The 22,614-nt window shown below is 39.2% G+C and overlaps 1 protein-coding gene across 1 annotated transcript; it reads left to right on the top strand.

Annotated features, from left to right (window-relative positions):
* Positions 1-1,347: 1,347 nt before the first annotated feature.
* ttc12 (tetratricopeptide repeat domain 12) lies at positions 1,348-16,981 on the top strand (the record flags this gene model as incomplete). Its single annotated transcript, XM_079165890.1, has 21 exons — positions 1,348-1,399; positions 1,627-1,781; positions 2,009-2,030; positions 2,658-2,735; positions 2,841-2,962; positions 3,306-3,365; positions 3,700-3,771; positions 4,142-4,202; positions 4,840-5,028; positions 7,688-7,757; positions 9,164-9,252; positions 9,676-9,844; positions 10,362-10,454; positions 11,938-12,001; positions 12,102-12,236; positions 12,471-12,563; positions 12,935-13,003; positions 14,420-14,521; positions 14,904-15,003; positions 15,259-15,487; positions 16,912-16,981. 21 exons carry the CDS (start codon positions 1,348-1,350, stop codon positions 16,979-16,981), a joined length of 2,094 nt encoding a protein of 697 aa, XP_079022016.1.
* Positions 16,982-22,614: the final 5,633 nt, after the last annotated feature.

Raw genomic sequence — 22,614 nt, forward strand, 5'->3', positions numbered from 1 at the left:
TAATTTGGCATTCGGACCACATCATCATTTTGTTTTCTTGTTGGTGTCGGTCCAAAACAGTCCAAAACAGTCCAAAAGACCAAAACCAATGTTCCTCCACTGATGGGCCCCTCTGGCTTTTTCCATCACTCATCCTTTGAAGAGTTTGTTGCTTGGAGTGTAAGTAGACACGTTGGTCACCACAGGGAGATAAAGATGCCCAACATTTCACTTGGCTGAGCAGTCACTTCACAGACCCTGTAGCTATGGTGACTTTTAGGAAAAGAATGTTCAACTTAATATTTAACATGCATTGCTTTTTCATCTTTTTCATCTTCTCAATGTGCTTGTATCAATCCTTTTTTTATGTGACAAATATGACCCAAATTGGCCAACTAACCTGGTTTTTATAACAAATGGTAAGAACAGCTCATATTCGGTCCATATTCAATTCTTCATTTGCTCACTGTGTATTTGATTTTTAAGTAATCTCTTACTCTTTCTAAAAGTGTTGGCCACATTAAATGTTCATTTACCATATAATGAGGAAAAAAGTGTTTGAAAAGTGTGATTTTAGAAAAGTGTTTGCATAGCCGTTTCTTTTTATGTGTCTTTAACCACAAGGAGGCAGTGTTGATCTATTACTGAGAAAAAGGAAGAAGAAAGTTCGAGTGTAGGATGCCCTTAAATAGGAAGATGGTCGGTCACTTTCAAAGCCGGTTCATTAAAGTGAACACACAGATTCGTTGGACACTGTACTGGCCTCACAGCACAGTATGGAAGCACAGATTATATTATGCAGGGAAACAGAGCCCCTGAAACACTTTTCAGTCTCATGAACGAGATATCTAAGACTAATGGCAGCCATACAACTATTTATATTGAGTTTTAAACATATCAGTTGGACAGCTGTGTTGATTTGGATTGAGGGAAAATGTGACCACATAAATTCAAGATGAGAAGTGTTGCCTTCAAGTGCTGTCATGAAGCTCAGATAAACAAAGATGTTATAAGTCACTTCCCTTATGTCTTCTGTGACAAATAATTGGTAAGTGACACATTTTGATGAACAACAACGATATTAATAGTTTTTCTGCATATACAACCTGGTGTAGTCAAAAAACAACTCTACCGATTTCCGCTTTTCTTTCAATATCATCCACTGCGGTACACTCGCATAACGACAGTGAGCGGTTTTAAGTTTAGCTTACAAGTTTACGAGTGGCAGTGAAGGCATCACGTCTCTATGGAAACTCAACGCTGAGACTTGTGACTAAAGTCAGTTTGAAGTAAATGTAGCGTTAGAGAAGAGCTAAACGCTACATATCGTATTCAATAATAAAAGCAGGCTTGAAAGGGCAAAGTACGATGGACAAACTTGAAGACTTAGAGAGTTTTTTGAAGAATGTTGACAAAATAAGTGAGTAATATAGCAGTTAACCGTATAACCGCTATAGCTAACAGATATCTGAATGACGTAGCTAATGTTTCCTGTAACCCTTCAGTTGCAAGGTACAACATAGGACACATGTAGAAATACATAATCAAAGTATTTAAATAATACTTTTTTACAACATAATGCTATATATACATTGAATATGTGAGTTAAGCCTGTAAATAGTACACTATATTGTTAATTAATTTCAGGTGAGCTAGTGAAGGACCTGAAGTCCTCTGATGTCGAAGTCCAGCAAAAAGCAATAGAGACAGCTGATTGCTATATCGCTGCCTTGGATGAGCCCTGCAGGACAAAAGTCAACAAGACTACAATCAACACAAACCCGCCACTTCAGACTTCCTTGGTAAAGACATGCACACAAAGTCACCCAAGTACAGCTGGACTCCTTCTCTCGCTCGCCATCTTTCTCACTCTGTCTCGCTCTCTGTTGCCCACAACCAGCAACTTCTTGTCGCGTTGTCTACCTTGTCATTTCTGGTTATGTGAGAAGGGACAAGGCAATGCACAGTAGTGGAGACTAGGCAGGTTTTTGTTAACATTCTCTTTAATTATTATTTTCCTGTTTTACAGGATCTGCAGAATGAAAATCCAGGTGAGCAGATTATTTGGTAACTTTTATGTGTTTTTAAGTGAGTAGGTCTTCAACTGCCTCTGTTTAGCAGGTTTGTGACTCTCCATATGCTATAGAAGGAAGAGAGATGTGGTACAATGTGTGTCATTCGCAACACCGACAGTGGTTCTCTGGAATTTTAGTTTCACGGGTGACTATGTTTCACGCTATCTGCCACTTGCCTGCTCAGACCGGTTCAGATGCCCCCACCTTTTGTGATATCTTTGTCAATTTAGGTTGGCAGACGTTTCACTGCCTTATCAAACTGTCAGTCTGTCACAGCAAGGAGTGCTCTACTTCGGATTAGAGGAAATTAATGATTGGACATGAGTGATGTGTTTGTGTTGGTTTGTTTGTCTGGAGGCCTCTTACAATTCTTAGTGGAGAGGAGACTTGTAGTACTGACTGTTCAGCCAGCAAGGCCCTACACTGTAGAAATATATCCGACTATGTGGGATCAAATAGCAGCCATCTCTAGGTGAGGATTTAGCACATAAATCACTGAGAAGTCACTGTAGTGATCTTAAAAGCTTGTATTACCTTTTTCCCCCAATATGTCTCTTCTTGTACACTCATCCTTTTTGTCTTGTTTGTTGTTTTTTTGACCAGAGAATTTCATGAAGATTATTGAGAGAGATGCTGAAGACAGGAGCGTAAGGAGGACTGCAAAAGCAAACAAGGCAACCGGTGTGTTATTCTCCGTTCCTTAAAAATGCTGTTGGAGGTGAACACAGCTCTGTTGGTCTACCTTTGTATGCGTTTAAATGTTGTATACCGTTTGTGTCACTGCAGTATTCAAAGACAAGGGAAATAAAGCTTACGCTCAAGAAGACTATGAAACTGCAGTGAAGTATTACAGCGATGGCTTGGCTGAACTGAGGGACATGCAGCCATTGTACACCAACCGAGCACAAGTGAATATCTTTGACTAAGTTCTTAATCTTTCAAAGGTTTTAACACAAAAACAAACATTGTTTTACATAATTTAATCCCACAAATTGATCCCAGAAATCAGGTCTGCTTTTGTGTGCCTATAACTGTGACTTAATCAAACCTGAGTATTGCCAGCTATCTTAATTTGAATATGATTATTTCCATTAAATTAATTCTACAATCAATATTCAAAGACCAAGCATCTTGAAAGTCTCCGCTATGATATATTAGTAAACAAACAATGCTACACTACTAATCACATTCTGTATTTTGTAAGGCCAGGTTTATTTTTGTACTGCCCGTCTAATGTTTGAATCGACTTAGGCCTACATCAAGCTGGGGAAGTACAAGGAGGCCATCAGTGACTGTGAATGGGCCCTGAAGGTAAGGTCCAGCTGGGAACTAAGGTCAGTCAGTTGCTGCCTCATTCGTCATAGTTTCATCAGAGGCACCGCTCTTTGTGAATCTTGTCGTTCAGTGGAGATATGTTTTGTAGGCAAATGGGATGAGTGGTTTTAGTTACGTCACTCAAGCTAAATGCAAGTTTTCAATAATATCATCTTACTTAAGTTTTGGGTGGAAGTATGTCTATAAAGCCACTGTTGATTTTCTGTAATCGCATCACTGTAACACATTTCTGGAGTGGAGGGTTCCTTTGAAGTTCAGACTGAACATTTATTTGTTACTTTGCTAGTGTTGATCATTTTCTCTCTCTCAGTGTAATGAGAGGTGCATGAAGGCTTACCTACACATGGGGAAAGCTTATCAGGCGTTAAAGAAATATAAGGAGGTAAGAATAATTACTGTCATTACATCTTATCACATCTTATCACATCTTATCACAAACAACATAATGAAAGTTGTATGCCTGGAATAGATAGCAAGCATACAAGCTGTCCTAGTCTCACAGCAATCTTCTGTAAAATCAATTTCTTTATCGATATTTCAATCCATTCACAGGAACATAAGCTTGTATTTAATATTGGTAGCTGGTGAAAGTATTTGTGCAATACACCTGTTGTAAAGAGCATCATAGTTTTCTTTTCGCCAAATTCTTGTGCGGAGATACTGTAGTCTTTTGGAGTGACCAGAATAATTTCCATTTCCACAATGAAGCACATTAAATAACCATCGATGAACTAAATTCTTTCCTTTTTTAGTCCAGAAACTGCTTTGAAGAGATTGTGAAAATTGAACCTGTGATGGAGAAGATGGTGAAAGGTAAAGACATTTTTTTCCCCAAGATGTTAGGTTAGAAAAGACTTTAATATATTCAAGTCCTTTTGTGACAACTGCCTTATTTGGCGATGTATTATGTCAAACCATATGGGTTAGACGGGAGCCCATCAAAAGTATATCGGAGACATTGTCGTTGAGTTGGTTGTCAGTCATGTGGTCTCGCTGACTGAAGCTCATTTAATTGCAAGACTTTCATGACAACCGAAAGCTTAATGTCACAATGTGGTTGCCCAGCAAAAAGACACATCCAGTCATTGTAATTGTGCTTCATACAAATACCGTTGAAAATGATTCATCCAGCTATAAACTGAAAAATAGCACTCAATCATGCATTTGTGCACCACTGTACAGTCTCTTTGCTATTGTCATATCAGGTGAAATATTACAGTTCTAATACTTCTAATACCGCCTAAGTAGGCAAAAGATCTGCATGCCTATGCTACTCAGGTGTTGCATGTTTATGGCAATAGACGAGTGGGGTGGTCATCTCAGGATGGCTGTTGCACTATTATGACACTTTCAGCTCTCTCTTTTCTGTAACAGTGAAACTTCAGTTACTGCGAAGGAAATACTTTCTGCTTTCTTGCCTTCTTCTACCGCCTTTGTTTTCTCCATGCAGAATACCTGACCCAGGTTGATTTAGAAGAGGGAAGAGAGAGTCAGGAGATGAATGCAAGGCAAGAGTTTGACAAGGGAGTGGGGAATGTCACAAGAGTGCCTCAGCTGCTGGAGAAGTTGGCGAGGCCTGGCCAGATTCCCTTGTACTACTGTGGAGGACTGGAGATTCTGTCACAAGCAGTTACTGACTGTGAGTGTGTTTGAGAAAATGTTTGCGCAATTATCTTTCTGCTTTAATCTCTCTGTGTCTACATTTACTTAACCTTAACCTGCTTCGCTGGTCTACCTACACAAATATCACTAAAATGGTCAGAAAAAGATCAGCCTTTAGGCTAGGAAGGTTACGGAAGGTTACCAATACAGTACGTAAAGGAATACTTTAGCCCCAAAATGACCATTTATATATCAATTACTCACCCTATGTTATCTTGATATCTTTAAAAAAAACTTTTTATTGCATACCTCCATGGTGATTGAAGAATCCAAAAACTGATAAAAAATGTATGTACAGTATGTATGCTCACTGTTTCCCAATCACAAGCATTTACGCTAAAACAAGCTAAAACAAGCTAAAACAAGCTAAAACAAGCTAAAACAGGCACGCAAACTACACGTCTGTGCGTGTCCGGAAGAGTAAGGTGTCTGCACAAACTTAAAGTGTTTTAAATAGTACGGTTTTGTGAAGATGCATGTGTTTGGGAAGTAGTGAGCGTGTGACTGGATGAGTAAGATTTAGAGTGTACTGCTTGAACGTTTTAAGAGTTTATAAATGGATGTTTTGATATAGTTTTGCTGATTATCCCATTTTCTTTGTTTTTGTATTCTTCGTTCACCGTGGAGGCATGCAAGAAGAGCAAAGTTTTCTTCACAAATGCAAGGTAGCACGGGATAAGTAATTAACATACAAAGGGTCATTTTCGGGGTGAAGTATTCCTTTTAAGAACTCACAGCGAGCATTTTAGGGCATTGTATCAGGTCAAGCAGGGCTGGAAAAACGGATTGTTTCATGTCTAGTTTTACGACAATGGAAGAGAGGGGACACATAACGCTGTCCATCACTGATTTCTCTTCATGCTCCATTTCCTTGTCACAGTGAGCACATTTCCAATAAAGCCACACTGAAAGAGCACAAACTCAGTGCTGCCTGGTGTGATTGGCCACTGTGCAGATGATAGGTACACGTACATAAGACAATGTAACACTAACGGCTGCATGAAAATTGCTGTGCTGAACAAAATTATTTATATTTTGATTCCATAATCAGATCAATAAAAATAAGTTGTCTACTATTTGGCGATACCTGGAGAGAAGTGAAACCTCCAGTGCTGGTATGATTTGATTTGGGATCTGTTTCTAAACTTCTCAGTTATCAGAACTTTACGGTGTATAAATGATGATGTAATTTGGTTGCTGAACTGCTGAGTGGGCTGTTCCGAGCCAGCAGCATTAGCTGTTCCATCAGTTAAGTGATGTTGTAATGAATAATGAACTTTAAGGTATTGTAATAGCTGTTAGTGAAGGGCTGTGTAGGCATTGAAAGTTGTATTTGGTGTCTTTGAGCAGACAAACAGGGGGATTTTTATGGGATGACAGCTAACACTATTACGCCTTCTGGGGCTGTCTTGGGTGCAATTTAATGAAACACCTGTGATAGCAGGTGTCCATTCCAGAACCTCAGTGGCATTGCCTGCACTCATTCCTGTCACATTTAGAGTGTGTAGCTCGTGCCTGTCCGTTGGCTTTGTTGATTTATGACAGGATAGTCAGGGGCCTATAGATGACAGTGGCCCTGGAGCATGCCAGGGGTTATCTAAGCTTATGTATTGTATATTTTATGATCAAGAAAAGAATAACTTATTAAACTTAGTTGAAGTATTGGTCCACACCGAAACTGTTCATCAAAAGTAGCACAAAAAAACAAGAGCCAGCGAATCCCATACTGCAACATGATGAAAGAAATGGCTGCAGGCAACAAATCATGTCAAGCTTTAGCTTAGAACTAGCACAGCACTTGTTGCAAAATGTTTCAGATGAATGAAACCAAACAGGATAAGCAGCAACATGCCCTTACAGAATGGTGATCTTGTGTTTGTGAGAAATTTGTTGTGCACAAGATGTTGCTCAATATTTGTTTACCAAGTCCTCTACTGTATGAAAAGGGCCCATTGTAGACAGGCAGCAGCTGCACCAGGTTGTTCGCCCCTCCTCCGTCAGCCGCTGATCTTTTTGTAAATGTTTTTGACCCAAGAAATGACTTTGAAACTCCACACTTTCGATATAACTCGTTAGCTATTGCCAAAAGGCAGAAATCAGAGCTTTTGTAAAACAACCTAGCAGTACATCAAGGTCAATGGCCCACTCAGGAATATTTATTTTGTTGTATTTCAGCTAAGAAGAATTTTGTTTGAACTTGTATTACTATTTGTAATAATCCACATGCTTTGCACTGGCTGTCCACTGCAGAACGGCAAACATTCTTTACCCAATCACTCTTTTTTCTTCATTTAGATGAAGAAAAATGTTCTGTCAAATTATGTCTGTCTCAGAGGGCCATTCAATTGAAAAGGGCAAAACTTACATAACGCACAACTGAAAGGATTTCAAAAGGGCTGACATTGCCAGCTTTCTCCCCTAAAAGTGTTCCCTCGCTGCCCAGCTCTACTTTCTGTATGCCCAACTCATTATAAGTGGAAAATACACCATTCTTTAACGGTCCTCCTTTTCTTAACATATTTTATATGTTCTTTACTCTTGTGCCCTTGACTGTAAACCAGTGAACAAGGCAAGCAAAACTAAAATTATATGTAATTTTCTGTCTTCTTACACTATCTACTGTTCTTTTTGAACAGGTACAGCCCAGACCCTTTTCAGACTGAACAATGGCTTTAGTATCATCAGCAGCAATGACACGGTGAGAAGGTAAGGAGACCAGAGGGAGAGGTAGCTGTCAGCCCTCAGTGGAGCTTTGACAGATGGACCCAGAGACAGGGGCATACAGACACAATGATGGCCTAAACTAGAGAGATCATTCTCCGTTCCTCTCTCTCTCTCTCTCTCTCTCTCTCGCTGAAATGAACAAAGGTCTTGTGTTTTGTCCCTGAAAGAGGGGGTGTTTTTTTACAAGATACACATTTTGAATCCCTCATGTCAGATCCGTAAGGTTATCATTAACTTGTCTCGCCTAACTAACACTTTCCACGTTGTCCATAGTTAGCACTGTCATTATTCAAGTTAGAACACAGAATGCAACTTAATTGCAGTCTGAACCTCGTGAAAATAGCCAACAAGGATACTGCTGTGAGCCAAAAAATAAGCACTTTCTTTTTTTAACTTTAACGGGTTTTTGACAACGTGGACAAACACTGAAACGTTGAAATTCAAGGTGCACCCCATAGGGCACTGGTGGCCTATAGGTTAGAGAAGAGGAATAGCCATTAGTCCTATTCCCCAGACCATAAGGATAAATCTGGGTGGGGAAGTTACCATTATTCATCATTACCACTACTGAGGTGACCTTGAGTAAGGCCCTCAACCCCAGCTGCTCCAGTAGAGCTGCAGCGTGTGGTTGTAGTGAGCAGTTTCCAGGTGTGAATGTGCAGTTGATGTGAATGTGATCGGGGTGTTCCCGAAACAGAGAGAACTAAATTAACATCTAATAGATATTAAAATAAGAAATCTGGCAATAACTTTCAGCAAGCAAGTAGCAGCACATACACGCTTCTTCAGAGCAGAGACAACAGTGATATGTATTGCAAGCTCCTTAGTGGCCATCACTCACATGCTACCTACATCAAATGTAGATAAATGGAAGGGCAAAGTGCGTTATGACATTCAAGTGTAGTATCAGCACCAATACATACTGTATATATGCTCACAAACCTTTTTTTTTCAAGCATATTGGACTTTTCTTTCTTTCTATAGCTTAACTGAAAGACATTGTCTTCATTCATTAACTTTTGATAGTATTTATATACCTTTGGTATATAAAAACAGGGCCTTGCTGGTGCACTAAGATTGCTTAATATCCAGAGTAAAATGAAATGGCATCTTGGTCTTGTGGATTGCGTGTAATTGCTACCGGTGTCTGGTATAATTAGCAAATATTTTACCATTGGTAAATATTGGACTTGTTTCATATATTACGTTCTGTTATTGTAATTAACATTTTCATTCCACCCTTTGTGTTGTTTTGAGATACATGTTTATTGGCATACTTGCATGTACGTAACACTTTCATTATTTGACAGTGTTATTTCAATTTGATTTGTATTATGTTGATTAGAAGAGAACTATGCTAATACCACTGCATCTTATTTTCTCTGCAGTTGTCTGTTGCAGAAAACAAAGGATCCAGACAGCCAGGAGTTGTGTGCGTCTGCTCTAAAATTATGGAGGGTTATTTGTTGTGGAAACGGTATGTTGTTAATTTGTAGCAATTTGCTCTTATTGAGTTAGCAGGAAAAAGAGAAAAAAGAAAGAATTGGGATACTAATATAATCCTCTATTATTGCATTGTGGCATTACTGCACAGCTGGACAATGTGATATTAAACCTTCTCTTTTGTCAATTTGTATTTGACTTTAAATCACACAAGCTGTGTGGGCTTCCGCACATCAAGTGCTAGTGCCAACTTTGATGCTTTGTTTAAACAGTTTGTGTGTGTGCGCGTTAATTCCATATGAAAAACAAAGCATCTCTTCAGTATCAACACAAGTATAGCAACCTACCATTCACGCCATTGTGTACAGACTAGGTTGTTGTTCTTTGGGAACATAACAGGGAGCTGTGTCTAATGAGCTCATTCTTTGTATATACCATGTTTTCCTTTTGCTTCCAGATGAAAACCAGAAAGTGTTGATGACATTCCCACTCACCAGACAGTCCATTGTGCACTTGATAACATCAGAGCATGTTGCAGTGCAGAAAGAGTGCCTGGCATTACTAAATGTGTACTCACGGATGCCACATGGAAGACTTTTGGCCATTGACAACCTGGATGTGCCAATGTAAGACATTCCTTTTTGTTGCCATTAGGTGTAACTGATGAGATCACATAGCTGGAGTAAAAATACACTTAAGTATGTGGACAGCGATGGTAGGCTCAATGTATGTTCTAATGAATCAAATTACGTATAATACTATTTCCTTTGGCTCCTTAAATCCCTACTGAGTAGCTGAATGACTTTCATTTGCCGTCGTTTTATTGAAGGGAATTAGTGGTCAGCCTCTGGCCATATGTTTGTGATTGTCAGTCTAATTTCCATGTCCAGTTAATGAGATTTCCAATAAATGTTGTATATCATTACTGTAGGACATAGTTTTAACAATTACACTGAGTGGCCTAAGTGATTTCTTATCATTTGTATGTCTGATAATATCTGAGCTGCAGCTAATTGGATTTTCAGAAAATTAGGAAGAATGAATATATTGTACTGATATATTTTTCTTTGTATCCCTCTCTCTTTCTCTTTTTCCCCCCTCTCTTTTTCTTTCTCTTTCTCTATTCTTAATCTGGATCCAAAGGTTAGTGAGGAACCTCATGGCGTGCATCTCAAAGCCAAAGCAGCAGCAGAATACAGCAGCCAACATTCTGGAGAACTTTGCTGCAGAAAACAAGTATTACTGATACACAAACACCAGAGTAGCTCTCCTCACACCCTAGGAAATGATATTTATATGAAATACATATTTTCAGATACTCTGCAGAAGTCAGAATATGACCCACCAGACAGCCTATTATCGACGCTTACCTATATATATTTAAAGTACTTTAAATTCCATCGTCACATCGTGTCAGTAGGGGAAATGGAAAGAGTGGCATCTTTAATAATTAAACATGTGCTATACAAGTGTTAATGTCACTTGAAGGCAAAAGGCCGTTCTCAACCTGTTTTTATCTCTGGCTCCTCATGAAAACAAGACATGGAAGGATAACCCAGGCTCTCCGACACAGCGGGAAATAAGTCGAGGTGTCAAGCAGTGAAATGGGCAGATCAATTTCCCCTGTCTAAAGCTCAAAGAGAGTTACTCAACAAAAATGTGTTATATCCCTGCAGGGGTTTTCTCTTCAGCGCTGAAGCTCTGCAGAATCAATGTTCGGCTTTTAAGGATATCTTAGTATACAAAAATAATACACAACCGTTCCAAATTCCATATTGATTTCAAATCTTACAAAACATTTACAGTATGTACATACATTTTGCACATATGGTTTTATGCATATACATGATGTATAGCATATTTATCTCTGCCAGGTGTAAGCCTGGAGAGAGGTTATGTGTTCGGTCGTGTGTGTAACTGTGTGAGTCTCTGGATCCGTGACTGAGTGAGTGAGCAGCACTTTGTCTTTTCACAGCTAATCACATTCTGCTGCAGCAAACACCATAATATTTTGGGTGCCCAGTTATGGCTGCATGCTCAAGGATCTGTCTGGGTTACGGTGGCTCACACTTTCTCAAAACACCTTTTACTAGCTGTTTTGTACCGCCATTGACTGCCATTGACTCCTCACTCGCCACTACTGGGGATCGCTAGTGATAACCCAGTTGACTGCATCGCTGACCCACAGTCGCTCCTCTGCTGCCAGAGACACAGTGTGGGGAAAGCAGTTTGCACACTGTTATTGTTTTGGACAGAACTACCAGTACACACACACTGCTGTACCTCGCTGCCACTCAGCCGCTGCTAAGCGGGCAGACCGCTTGGTGGATTTAACTTTTGTGTGTTTTTGCATGATTGTATGAATTGTTTTTTACGACAACTTCGAGCCCATGGCTTGTGTAGGGTTACATCGTCGCTTGTTTTTGAGTTTGAATGAAGTCTGTTTGATGACGCTTTACAGCACTGGTTGTACTAACTCGCTCAATACAGCAGTAGTCGTTGCAGGCACACCTGATAGAGTTCTGCCTACTTGAATCATGCTGGGCTGTGAAGAACTTAAACTGAGGGTTCAACTTTACTCACTTCCTCCTCACCCAAGTATCAATATTGTAACAGCATGAGGTTTTACATTTGACTTCTGTTTAATAGCTGAACCATTTTGTATGTTTATACATAAATACCCAGATACATAGTATGTCTATCTTACATTTTCTTACAGATTTTGCATTCAGTTAAGGGACGTGTTGACAGACTCTGTCATTCTGCCATTTACAACATTACTGGTAAGATATGTAGATACAAAGTTTCATATTAATATAAAGTATGCACTGAATAAGTGTGTCTGTGGGCAAATGTGCACACCTGTTTTCTTCCTTTTGTCAGAGAAATATCAGCAAGTCCAATCGGCATGTCCTTGCATCGCTGATATCGGCTATTGGCTGCTTGGCTCGAGATGACGTCATCTGCCACAGTTTTGCTCATGATCCAGAATGTTGGAAGGCTATTCCGGTCGCCATTGTCAGTATCATTACAGACCGGTCTCTTTGCATAGAAATGTACAAACATTTGTTCATTGAGTTGAATTCAGATGCCAGCACCTGGATAAAGAAATACAACACAACAGTTTAGTCTGAATGGCACAATTAGATATTATAGATATAGTCGTTATAGATATTATACAAATGTTAAGCTGATATTTAAACTCACTGTATGCATTTTATTCAGTGTAGAATCTGTTTGCTATCATTGCAGAGGCAGTGCAGTGCATGTGAAGACAAAGAGGTAATTTACCCTCTGCTTGGTTTGATCATCAACCTTTCAGCGATCACCTCTCCAATCATTCAGGTAAGTAAGGTTGTGTATGATAATTACTTTGACTAGGGTGGAGTTTCAGTTAAGCATGGGTATGTTAGGAGTGTAAAAAGAAACTTCCGTCTTAGTTCTTCTTATCTTAATAGTGGGAACTGTACTAACTGATACTGTGTCTTAGATACGGTTGAGCAGAATTATCATTCAGTTTGGGGGGGGGCCCTTGATAGAATTGTATGTTTTGACAGAACATTCACTCCGTGCCACTTTAAAATATTCTGTATTGTAAAACGTATATAAAGCCAAGGGGGAGCATTTGTGTGAACCATGATGTGTGATGCCACCTATTCAGAGGTGAAACGTATGTGAAAATTGGTTCAGCCACGTGTCCCGTCTGGTTTTTGTAGGAGCATGCTGTTTCACTCTGCAACTGCTGCCTGGGCCTGCTGAGGGATAGTGATGGAGGAGTGATAACTGTAAGTGAAAATGACCTATGTACTACACTACAGTATTCAGGAGGGTTTCAAACTCCCAACTCTTCTTATAAGTTGATGCCTTTTCTGTATCACAACTCCCATTTGGTTTTTATGTTTGGCTGTAATACTGTGTGTTGGACCAAGAAAGGTTTGAAAAATGTTAGTACTTATGAAAACGATTCATGAAAACTTTCTCTTGTTTGTTTTCCAAACTTCCATACATCCTGTAAGGCATAAAACCATTCAGGTAACTCAGCGAAAATAAAAGACATTTGTCTTGAGTAACGGGCCTTTTCTGGGGCTTGTAAGCTCACTGGCAATGTGCCCCAAAAGGTGATAACAGCAATACACAATGTTCAGAGGATCCTATATGTGTCATTACAGTTGATTAAAACTCCAGCTCCAGGTGCTGTTGTCTGTGCTAATGGCTGTTACAGCAGTTTCACACTACCTATGCAATGCCCTCAGAGTCCCACGCTTCCACCCATCTGTGTCTTTTCTTTGTTTTATTGCGCTCTCATTGCGTGGCTGGAACTTTTTCTTCATTGTCACCTGCAAACATCCTTTAAAAACAAAAACACAAGATCTATTGTCTATTCTTGTCCTGTCTTTATTTATCTTACATCTTTAAAGCATCATAAAGTTTACACCAAAGCCCTCAAGCCCCAATTATTGCTGCTGGGATGTTTCAACTTTTCTACATTAGCTTTTTTGAGAGGAGGGCATTGTTCAAAATCTCACACTCACATACTATTCATGAGTTTAACGTAAAATTGAGAATGTGGTGCATTCACACAGCACATTTTATGGATTTTGTGTATGCAAGAAATGTTTACTACATTAACAAGAGTTTCTGTGTATGAGACATGAGCTTACTGCATATACTCAACTGCCCCACAATGCATTGCGTGTCTTGAGATCGGCCGTCAGGCTAAAAAGCTGTTAAAACGTCCCTTTATGAAGCGACATTACCATCTCATTGGAGCTGTAGTTTGAGTATGTGGTAGCCCCTTAGCTCTGATTTGGTCTCTACCAACTCCATAGAAAAATATCTTGGTCTTATCTTCCATTTGGTACTGGAAAGGCAGTGTGCAGTGAAAGATAAGAGCATATTCTGTAAAAATGGCTGCCTGCTGCTGCTATCAACGTGGCTGATGAGATCAGCGATACTTAACTGAAAGCTGCAGTGGTTAAATGGGAGGCTTAATTTTTTTAACAAAATGGCATCACTCAAATTAGTAATTTATGTTTTGGGTTTCTTTCTGCTACCTTTCTTTCTACCTCAGCCGTTTCCCCTTGATCCTCTGCTATCCTGTCTATTTCTCTGCTGTGTTTTCCCATCTGTTTTTCTTCTTCTACTTTTCTCTTTCTTCTACTATCTCCACTTCTAATGCCAACATTCTTCTTGTCCTCCAGAGAGCCACAGGCGTGCTGAGCACTGTCCTCCCTCAGTCCCCTGAGGCCGTTCAGCATGTTATTCAGGGGGGTGCGGTCCGGACCATGCGCTTGCTGTTGAAGGTGCATAACTGTACACATAGCCAATTTGAATACATCAACACTTATTTGTATTTGACTTTTGGAATGATATTCTTTTTCTTAAACATCTATAAATGGATTAATTATTCTTCAAACAACCCATGACGACATATATCCTTAAACATTCCCTATCATCATGATCTAAAGATATGATAAAAACATGCTGATGAAAAAACAACTACTTTTATTCGTAGAAAGTACTTAACTGATATTAATATTTCAACTCAAACTGTGTAGGTTTTCTTCGACCAATTCCACTACAGTTCAGCTTTTCTGACCTCCAAGTGTAGACATAAAGTTTGAGTTTTTAAACATGCGTTAAACTTGCTTAATATCATTGTTATTTCTGTGTCTGCCTACCCAGGGAACAGGGCAGACTGCCACCAAGTATGCCATTAAGACTCTGACAGTGTGCACTGCTGCCAGTCACTTGGCGCGGGAGGAGCTGGTGAAGTCTGATAAAAGTGAGACATGATTGACATGTTAGCATTACTTTTACAAACTCTCATTAGTTTATGAATAATATTTTAGGGTTGAACCAATATGCAAACGAAGTGTGTGTGTGTGTGTGTGTGTGTGTGTGTGTGTGTGTGTGTGTGTGTGTGTGTGTGTGTGTGTGTGCAGTGTGCTGTATATCTGTTGACTTTCATGTGTGTATGTTAATACATTTAAAAATGCTATGCCTTGCTTATTCACTATTCATTTTTCACTCTACACAGAACTGTCTATTTTACGTCATTTGCTGGCTTCCAGCTGTGATGAGATGGTGTCAGGAAATGCAGCCCTGTGCTTGGCCCACTGCCTTGAGTTGGAGGGAATTGGCAGCACCCTGCTGGGCACTGATATTGTGCTGCTGCTGCTGCGCCATGCTGCAGGGGACGCTAAGAGGACAGCTGTGCGACAAAATGCAGCAATTGCTCTGGGAAAGCTGTGTCGATCCGAGCCCAGGTACCCACTCACCTCACTCTATAAACCACATGCTGCTGATTACATTCTAGAAACTAGCCTGAAGGAGCATTGACAGACGAGATGAAATGTCTCACTGAAATGAGATAATGCGATGTTATGGCTCTGGTTAAAAGAGTTTGTCACGCATTAGGCAAGTGTATGATTTCTGGCCTAGGCTGGCCTGAAATATATTCAAGTGTTTATTATGTTTTTATTTGCATAAGAAAATCTGTGTATATATATATATATATATATATATATATATATATATATACACTCTCCTGTAAAAATCCACCACTTTGACTACTGCAGTCAGTGTGACTAACTAGCCATAACATTACCACATTTCTCTTAATATTTGCAATTTGTTTTCTGCTGAATCACGATGGATCGGTTGATAGGCAGCAGCAGATTAAGCTATGTCTTGATTGCACCTAATGCTTTAGATTGTGTTTATGCAGTTATTGGTAAATTAGTTTGATTGTTTTATCAAACTTATTCATTTAGTCCATCAACAGTGCTGTCTGTTGGATATATCTTTTCAATGTGCTTTTTTTCCATCAATTGAATATACCTCAGGTGCAACAAAGGGTTATAAACGTCCATCCCATGCAGACCTATAACAGGGTGGCCAGAGCAGCGACCGTTAGCGGGCTATCTCATTCTATTTGTACGGTCGCAGCATAGTTCTGTGTGCCCTTTTCTTTTGTACTCGTGAACTGACCACGGCAAACAGTCCTACTCTCATTTCATGCCTCTGGTCTGAATACTTAAGTCAGTGTGACATTCCAGTTTTTTATTTTTAATCCATTGGCAAAAAATAAGTTTTAATGATTTTAACAAAGGCTGCAACATACATTAACACAATGTGAAAGAAGTGAAGGGGTCTGAATACTTTCTGAATACACTGTATACCCTTTGGCCCTTTGGTATTTGGGCCAGCTCTACTAAACATCTTATGCAAAATACAACTACATATTCCATGTAAGTATTGCACAAAAGCTACAAGTCTGCATAACAAGTTTATAATAGCTCCTATGTTCAGTATTTCTCTTTATTGTTTTTTATTCAGAAGGGGTTTTATTTATACTGCAGTGTACAATTCAACTGTGAACATCTATTATTTCTCTACACAATGATGTTTTGCTGCTGTAGGCCATCTTCCATATAGTGCAGCACCATTCTGATTTTGTGAGTATAATTGTTGTGTTGTACTGTCCTGAATAATGGAAGAAGGCAGCAACAAACATGTCTCTTTGTTTTTAGGAACATTCTTTACTGTACCTTCAGGCTACAAAGCTCTGCTGTGACTGTGTTGAGGATGTGTTCTTTAGTTCACACAAGTGCTGTTTCAATTGAATGCCACCCCACTGGACACACTGTCACTGTGTTTGCTTTTAATAAACTGCTTTCTTCAATTCCAGACATATGAACAAACTTCGAGAACTTCATGGCTTTGAGATCCTGCACTCCTGTTTGAAGCTTATTACATAGACGACGCTACAGCACATTGTATAATCTCCTGTAGTCTGTTTGGGTTTAGAGTTAAAGACCGACATGTGAAGCAAAGAGTAAAAATAAACACCAGTTCTTGAAGTCATTTAATTCCCTTTTCTCTTCTTTAGAATTCTTTTTTAAAACTCTCGTTATTAATTGCTATTCAAATCACTATTTCATTTCTTTGATGTCTTGAGTATATCCAAATATCTATTTTATTAGAATTATATTCTGCTCCTAATTGCTTCATCTACATAAACAAAGGCTATAAACTTTAGCAACCTTATTGTGTGTTGTTATTTTTCATGCAATGTGAATTTATGTGGTGGATTACCATGAATACGTGTGGATGGAGGTCCATGTGCAGTAATGACTGTAGTTGTTGGGTTCTGAAGAACGGATATTGATCAGGCAGCATTAACATTCTGGTGGGGTTTGAAGTGAGACACAGATTAGAGCGTTGTGTCCCTTTGGTTGAAGCCTTTTAATAGGGGCACTCACTCATCCGTCTTGGTCTTGCCATGAAGAATTATGTTAAATGCAAATGATGTAGCATACTGCATGCCTAACAGCTAGTATTCCTTGCAAATCTCAGCCATACCTCTATGTAACCATAATCACAAGCTCTAATATAATCGTGTGTCCTAAAGAGTGATTTTGCTTTGTGTCAGCCTTTGGTATACAGCTCTTATTTTTTAGTTCTTTAGCTGTGTGGTCACTTTGTTTATTTTTGGTTTTTATTTAGAAAAGGTGCAGTTACTGATTTAAAAAAAACAACTTCTTTGTCATCTGCGTTTGGATTCTTCAGGGGGACACACTTTTCCAAATTGGGCTCCTCATCCACACCCACCACCACGCATTTTAAAGACTGTTTACAGTTCGACTAAATCTAGGGTCTGCTAAATTTGCATGTCTTTGAGATATGAGGATTACTTGTATACTCACAGAAAGGGCTGTGAATTGGACTGGAATGTAATGGACTTTTCTTGCTGTGCTCTAACCACTGCACCACAGTGCTGCTCTCACTACTTGCATGTTGAGCCAGGCCACCATGAGAAGGTCAGAGATATAACTCTGTAATGTTTGCACACCCACTGTCCTGCAGATTTGTACTGGGAGAGACAAGTGGAACTGGAATGATTTTTGCTTTCCCCACATGAAAAGGTCTGACAATGTAGAGGTTGTGGTTGGGTGAGTTAGTGTGTGTTTGTGAGTATGTGCAGTTATTCACAAAGCTGGGATTAGAAAGCTCTGCGGAAAAGTATGGCATCGAATTTCTTTGAAACAACAATTACAGCCACCGTGTTATTACATTTTAGGAGGGAAGTAAAAATGCCAAATGGTATTTTTATCCTGCGGCGCCATTGGAATGGCAATTCCATTCTGTTGGTCACTCCACCACTTTTATCCAAACAGAAATAACAATTTTCAATAACAATTCTCCATAAAATGTCCCAAAAATTGCTACACATGGTGGATATTTTGTTTTTTTTAGTAAAATACCTCAACGAATGCCATGACATGTTGCAGATATCTGTTGAGCCCAGCGGGTGAATCCTAAGGGCTTTGATAAACCCCTCCCTTTATATCTAGTACCATTAGAACACTTCATTTATCCAGTAAAATATCTCAACATTTACAGGATGGATTGGCGCACAATGTTGTACAGACATTTATGGTCCTCAGAAGATCACTTTGGTGATCTCCTGACTTTTCCTCTAGTGCCTCCATTAGGTTCACATCAGTGGTTTTGATTAAAATATTAATAATTATTGGATGGATTGCCATTAAATTTAGTACAAACATTCATATCCTTCACAGAATGAATATAACTTCTTAATCGTTTAACTCTTGCATCATCTTCTGGTCAAAATGTTAATGTTACTTTGATTTAGAGCAAATATCTGCAATACTAATGACACTCCTATGAGCCTCAGCTGTACTTTAGTGCAAATTATCTTATGTTCCGATGCTAACAGGCTGAACTACAATTGATACATGTTGACATTGAGCTATACCTACATATTTTATTTTAGTTTAAGCATACAGGTTTAAATAAAAGAGTATTTCGCAGCAACTCACTTTAAGATGTTCGTCATAAAGAATTTCAGGTCCCTACAAAAAACTTCTTGAATCACTGATTTGAAGAGCAGATTTGTCGGTCCGTAAGGTTAGCAACAATCTGTACCAATTTCGATGCAGTTTATCATTATCATAGTTATACCATAAATTAATGTATTAAATTGAGAGGTAAATTATTACTGTTCTCCAGATCTTTTGTATCTGTGGCTACGTAGTATCTGCAGTGAGAAATCTAATCCATGTCTAAATGAACTGCAGAGGACAAAAGCTCCCTGTAAGGGGTGACGCCATCTGAGCATGTCTGCAAACAACTGATACCTTCTACTCGGTTGGATTAAACAGTAAACACTCATTCACTGGGACTTGAGTGATTGTAAACAAGACTGAACAGCAATGAGGAGGTTTTATTGTTTCACACTAGGATTTTTCCTTCTTTCAGGTATGTGCTCATTGTTTGTGTTTATTTGTTTTAGGTGCAGTACAGTATTAACTTAGTTTGGTAGTTTATCTATAAACAGTGACACAAAATGCTGAGGATTTCTTTGGATTCTCTTATTTTCTTTCGCATTAAGATATGAATATACAGAAGAAAATAATATTTGAAAACATTTAAACTTAAAACTTTAACTACTACAACTACTACTACTACTTTGTCATATCAGCATAGAGAAAAACTCAGCGAATACAGCAGTGTTTATATACAGTAATTGTTTGCCTCCCACATTGTCTTCAATCATTTCTTCTATGCTTTCTATCTTGTGTTTTCATCATCTAAATGTATAACAGACGTGATGAGACGTGAAATCACGTACTCAAAGTCATTTAATTAGAAAACTGGCTGACATTAGTGCTACAATAAACTCAACTCAAAACATTTTATATCTTAGCCATTAGCCACACACTAAGGGGTGTCAACATCATTCCATCGACTTTGCATCAGCCACAACAGGGTTCAAATGATTAAAAGTACCCTGTGGAGGTATGAATGTAAACCAGTTTTGCTCGCATTCAATCTGTCAAGGACCATAAAGAAACATTTGCAAAATCCCTGCTATAATTTACATTGTTTATTCTGGGGATGCATGACATTCAAAGTTGTACAGATACACAATAACCAGAACTGCTAACTATTTTTCATCTTATTGTTACTCCTCCTGTCTACGAGCAAACTACCGTGTTTGAACTGTAGCTTTAATGCTTGATGTAGATGCAGACATCTAAAAATACTGTCTAATTAGAGAGCATTCTAACACTCTTTCGAAGTGTTCACAGTCACTGAGGGAGCACAAATTAAGTGAGGGCAAGACTGCTGCCTTCAATCATCAAAACAGTCTTAGAAACACATCCGATTGCTTAAAATTGAGTTAGTAGTTTGTGTAATGACCTGACTCTTAAATATGTTAAATATCAATGTATCTGAGTAAATGTTAATGTTTTAAATGATGTTACATTTTAACATCCACTAATGTGTGTAAACTCTAGAAATATTGTACACGTTGCAGTACAGCAACTATACTGAATACTCATACAATTGTAATGAATCACAATTACATTTTTTGCAACATGATACTTTTAAGAAGGACAGCTTTTGAGGAGGAAATTTAAGTGACGTGTTGTTTTTTTCTTTGTAGTCCGGGCAGAAAAAGGTTACCACACTGAACAAACAAAAGACACAACTGTCACAAAAGATCTGCTTTTGAAAAAGGAAAACACAATTGGTCATGGCACAGACGCAATACCTACAGAGAATACACAACAGCACACTGCAGTGTCAGTGACTGCCAAGTTTCCAGAGGTGGTCTTGTTTGACACCAAACCAATACCATTTTCTCAAATCAACAAGCGATAATTCATCAGCTATGAGGATTCACACTGAATCAGAAATCCCTATTACTTCTAATTATAACGAGGTCATTTTCTCTTCCACACAAGCTGCATTCGAATCAATGATGAATGGCAACTCTGAGCCAGAGGCTCATCCGTTTGCAGAGGCAGTGACGGCCTCTCTTTGGCTTCACACTCTGCTTGATAACAGGAATCAGAGAAACACTGACTCTATTACTCCCACGTCCGCTGACAGAGGGCCGAGAGTTCCAATCCTATCTGCATCTCATTCTCATGTAATTGATAACCTGGCTGTGCTGCGTAATGACAATGATAACAAACGATCTCAAGGGAAGGATGATAAGGGGATTTCAAACCTGGGAAGAAATGAGTATCCGTTCGGTACAGTGCAATCCATCTTCCGAAGCGATACAGCAGAAGATTCAGTGAGTGGAAACACCCTGACGAACTTGTGTCTGACCTGTCAAAAAGATCGAAGAGCGCTGTCCACTGAGGAATCTGTGGCTCTGCCTGCACTGTCACCTGTTGGCTCCTCAGACTCGCTTAGTATAGAGAGGCTTGCTTTAGATTTCAGTCGATTTACAACTTCATTACCCAGTTTACATCGACAGTCAGTGGGAGAACAAGAACATCAGTCAGCCAAACATTACCATAACATTCTGGTTCTGGAGTGAGAGAACAACTGGTTAACAACCTGACCTAGCTAGTTTATCCCGTAATAAAACTGTGAATCATAGTCAAAGTATTTTGAATAACTCCCAAATCAATTTTTTTCTCTCAGGAACGGTTGCATTTCACACACAGCCTCCTGCTGAGATGTCATCAGCAACACAAAAAGACACTAAGAACCAACCGGGGCACACCTATCCCAGTGAAACTTTACTCACCGGGAGACCGATTTCAGCAACCGGAGCGCTTTATCGCTCATCAAAGTCACTCTATACTGTGAGGAAACAAGAGACTCTTAGAAAAAAGATGAGCACCGGGGACTTAGAGTCGAAACTGATATATTTCGGTGAGCATAACAGAAATGCATCCCACAGTCTCTCAGCAAACTTCAAAAATGTATTTGTCCAAAACCAACCTCTGGACGTCAGCAGTGGGTCAGTAAGCAATTCGTCTGACATCATTGAAGCTCCCCACAACATGCAGAAAAGTGTTCTTCCAGAAAGTAGTGATCACAACGCTGCATCACCTCTAACTGCAAGTATGGGGTTGATTGATGCTCACAGCGCAATAGCTTCCTTCAGCCTTAGTAGGCCAAACACTTCTGTTGTCAAAGATCCTGATTCTTACTCTCTGACAGCAAGAGTTGATTCTTTCATCTCTGTGTTGAGGAGCCAAACAGCAGCTAAATCGAGCTCTACGACCAAAGAACCCATATTGACTTTGTTGCTGAAGAATTCTGGCATCAACTTTACATCTGTAACCACAAAGAGCCACCTGATGGATAAGCAGGATTATCAGACATGTAACAGTGTAAACAGCATTGTTAAACAGTATTTTGTTGAACCTTCAGGGCCAGCGAAGGAACCAGTCATGAAAGAACCACAAACTGCAACCTTAACAACAAGAAAGGCAGCTGTGCCTGTGAAGTTGTTTCTTTCCAAATCAAGACAGGACTTTGATGATGACATGTCCACGCCGACTAGAACAACACTATCAAGCAATTAATTCTCAGAGGGACTTACAAAGAGCAGACT

Source organism: Pholis gunnellus (genome assembly GCF_910591455.1).
Source record: "Pholis gunnellus genome assembly, chromosome: 9".
NCBI classification, from domain to species: domain Eukaryota; kingdom Metazoa; phylum Chordata; class Actinopteri; order Perciformes; family Pholidae; genus Pholis; species Pholis gunnellus.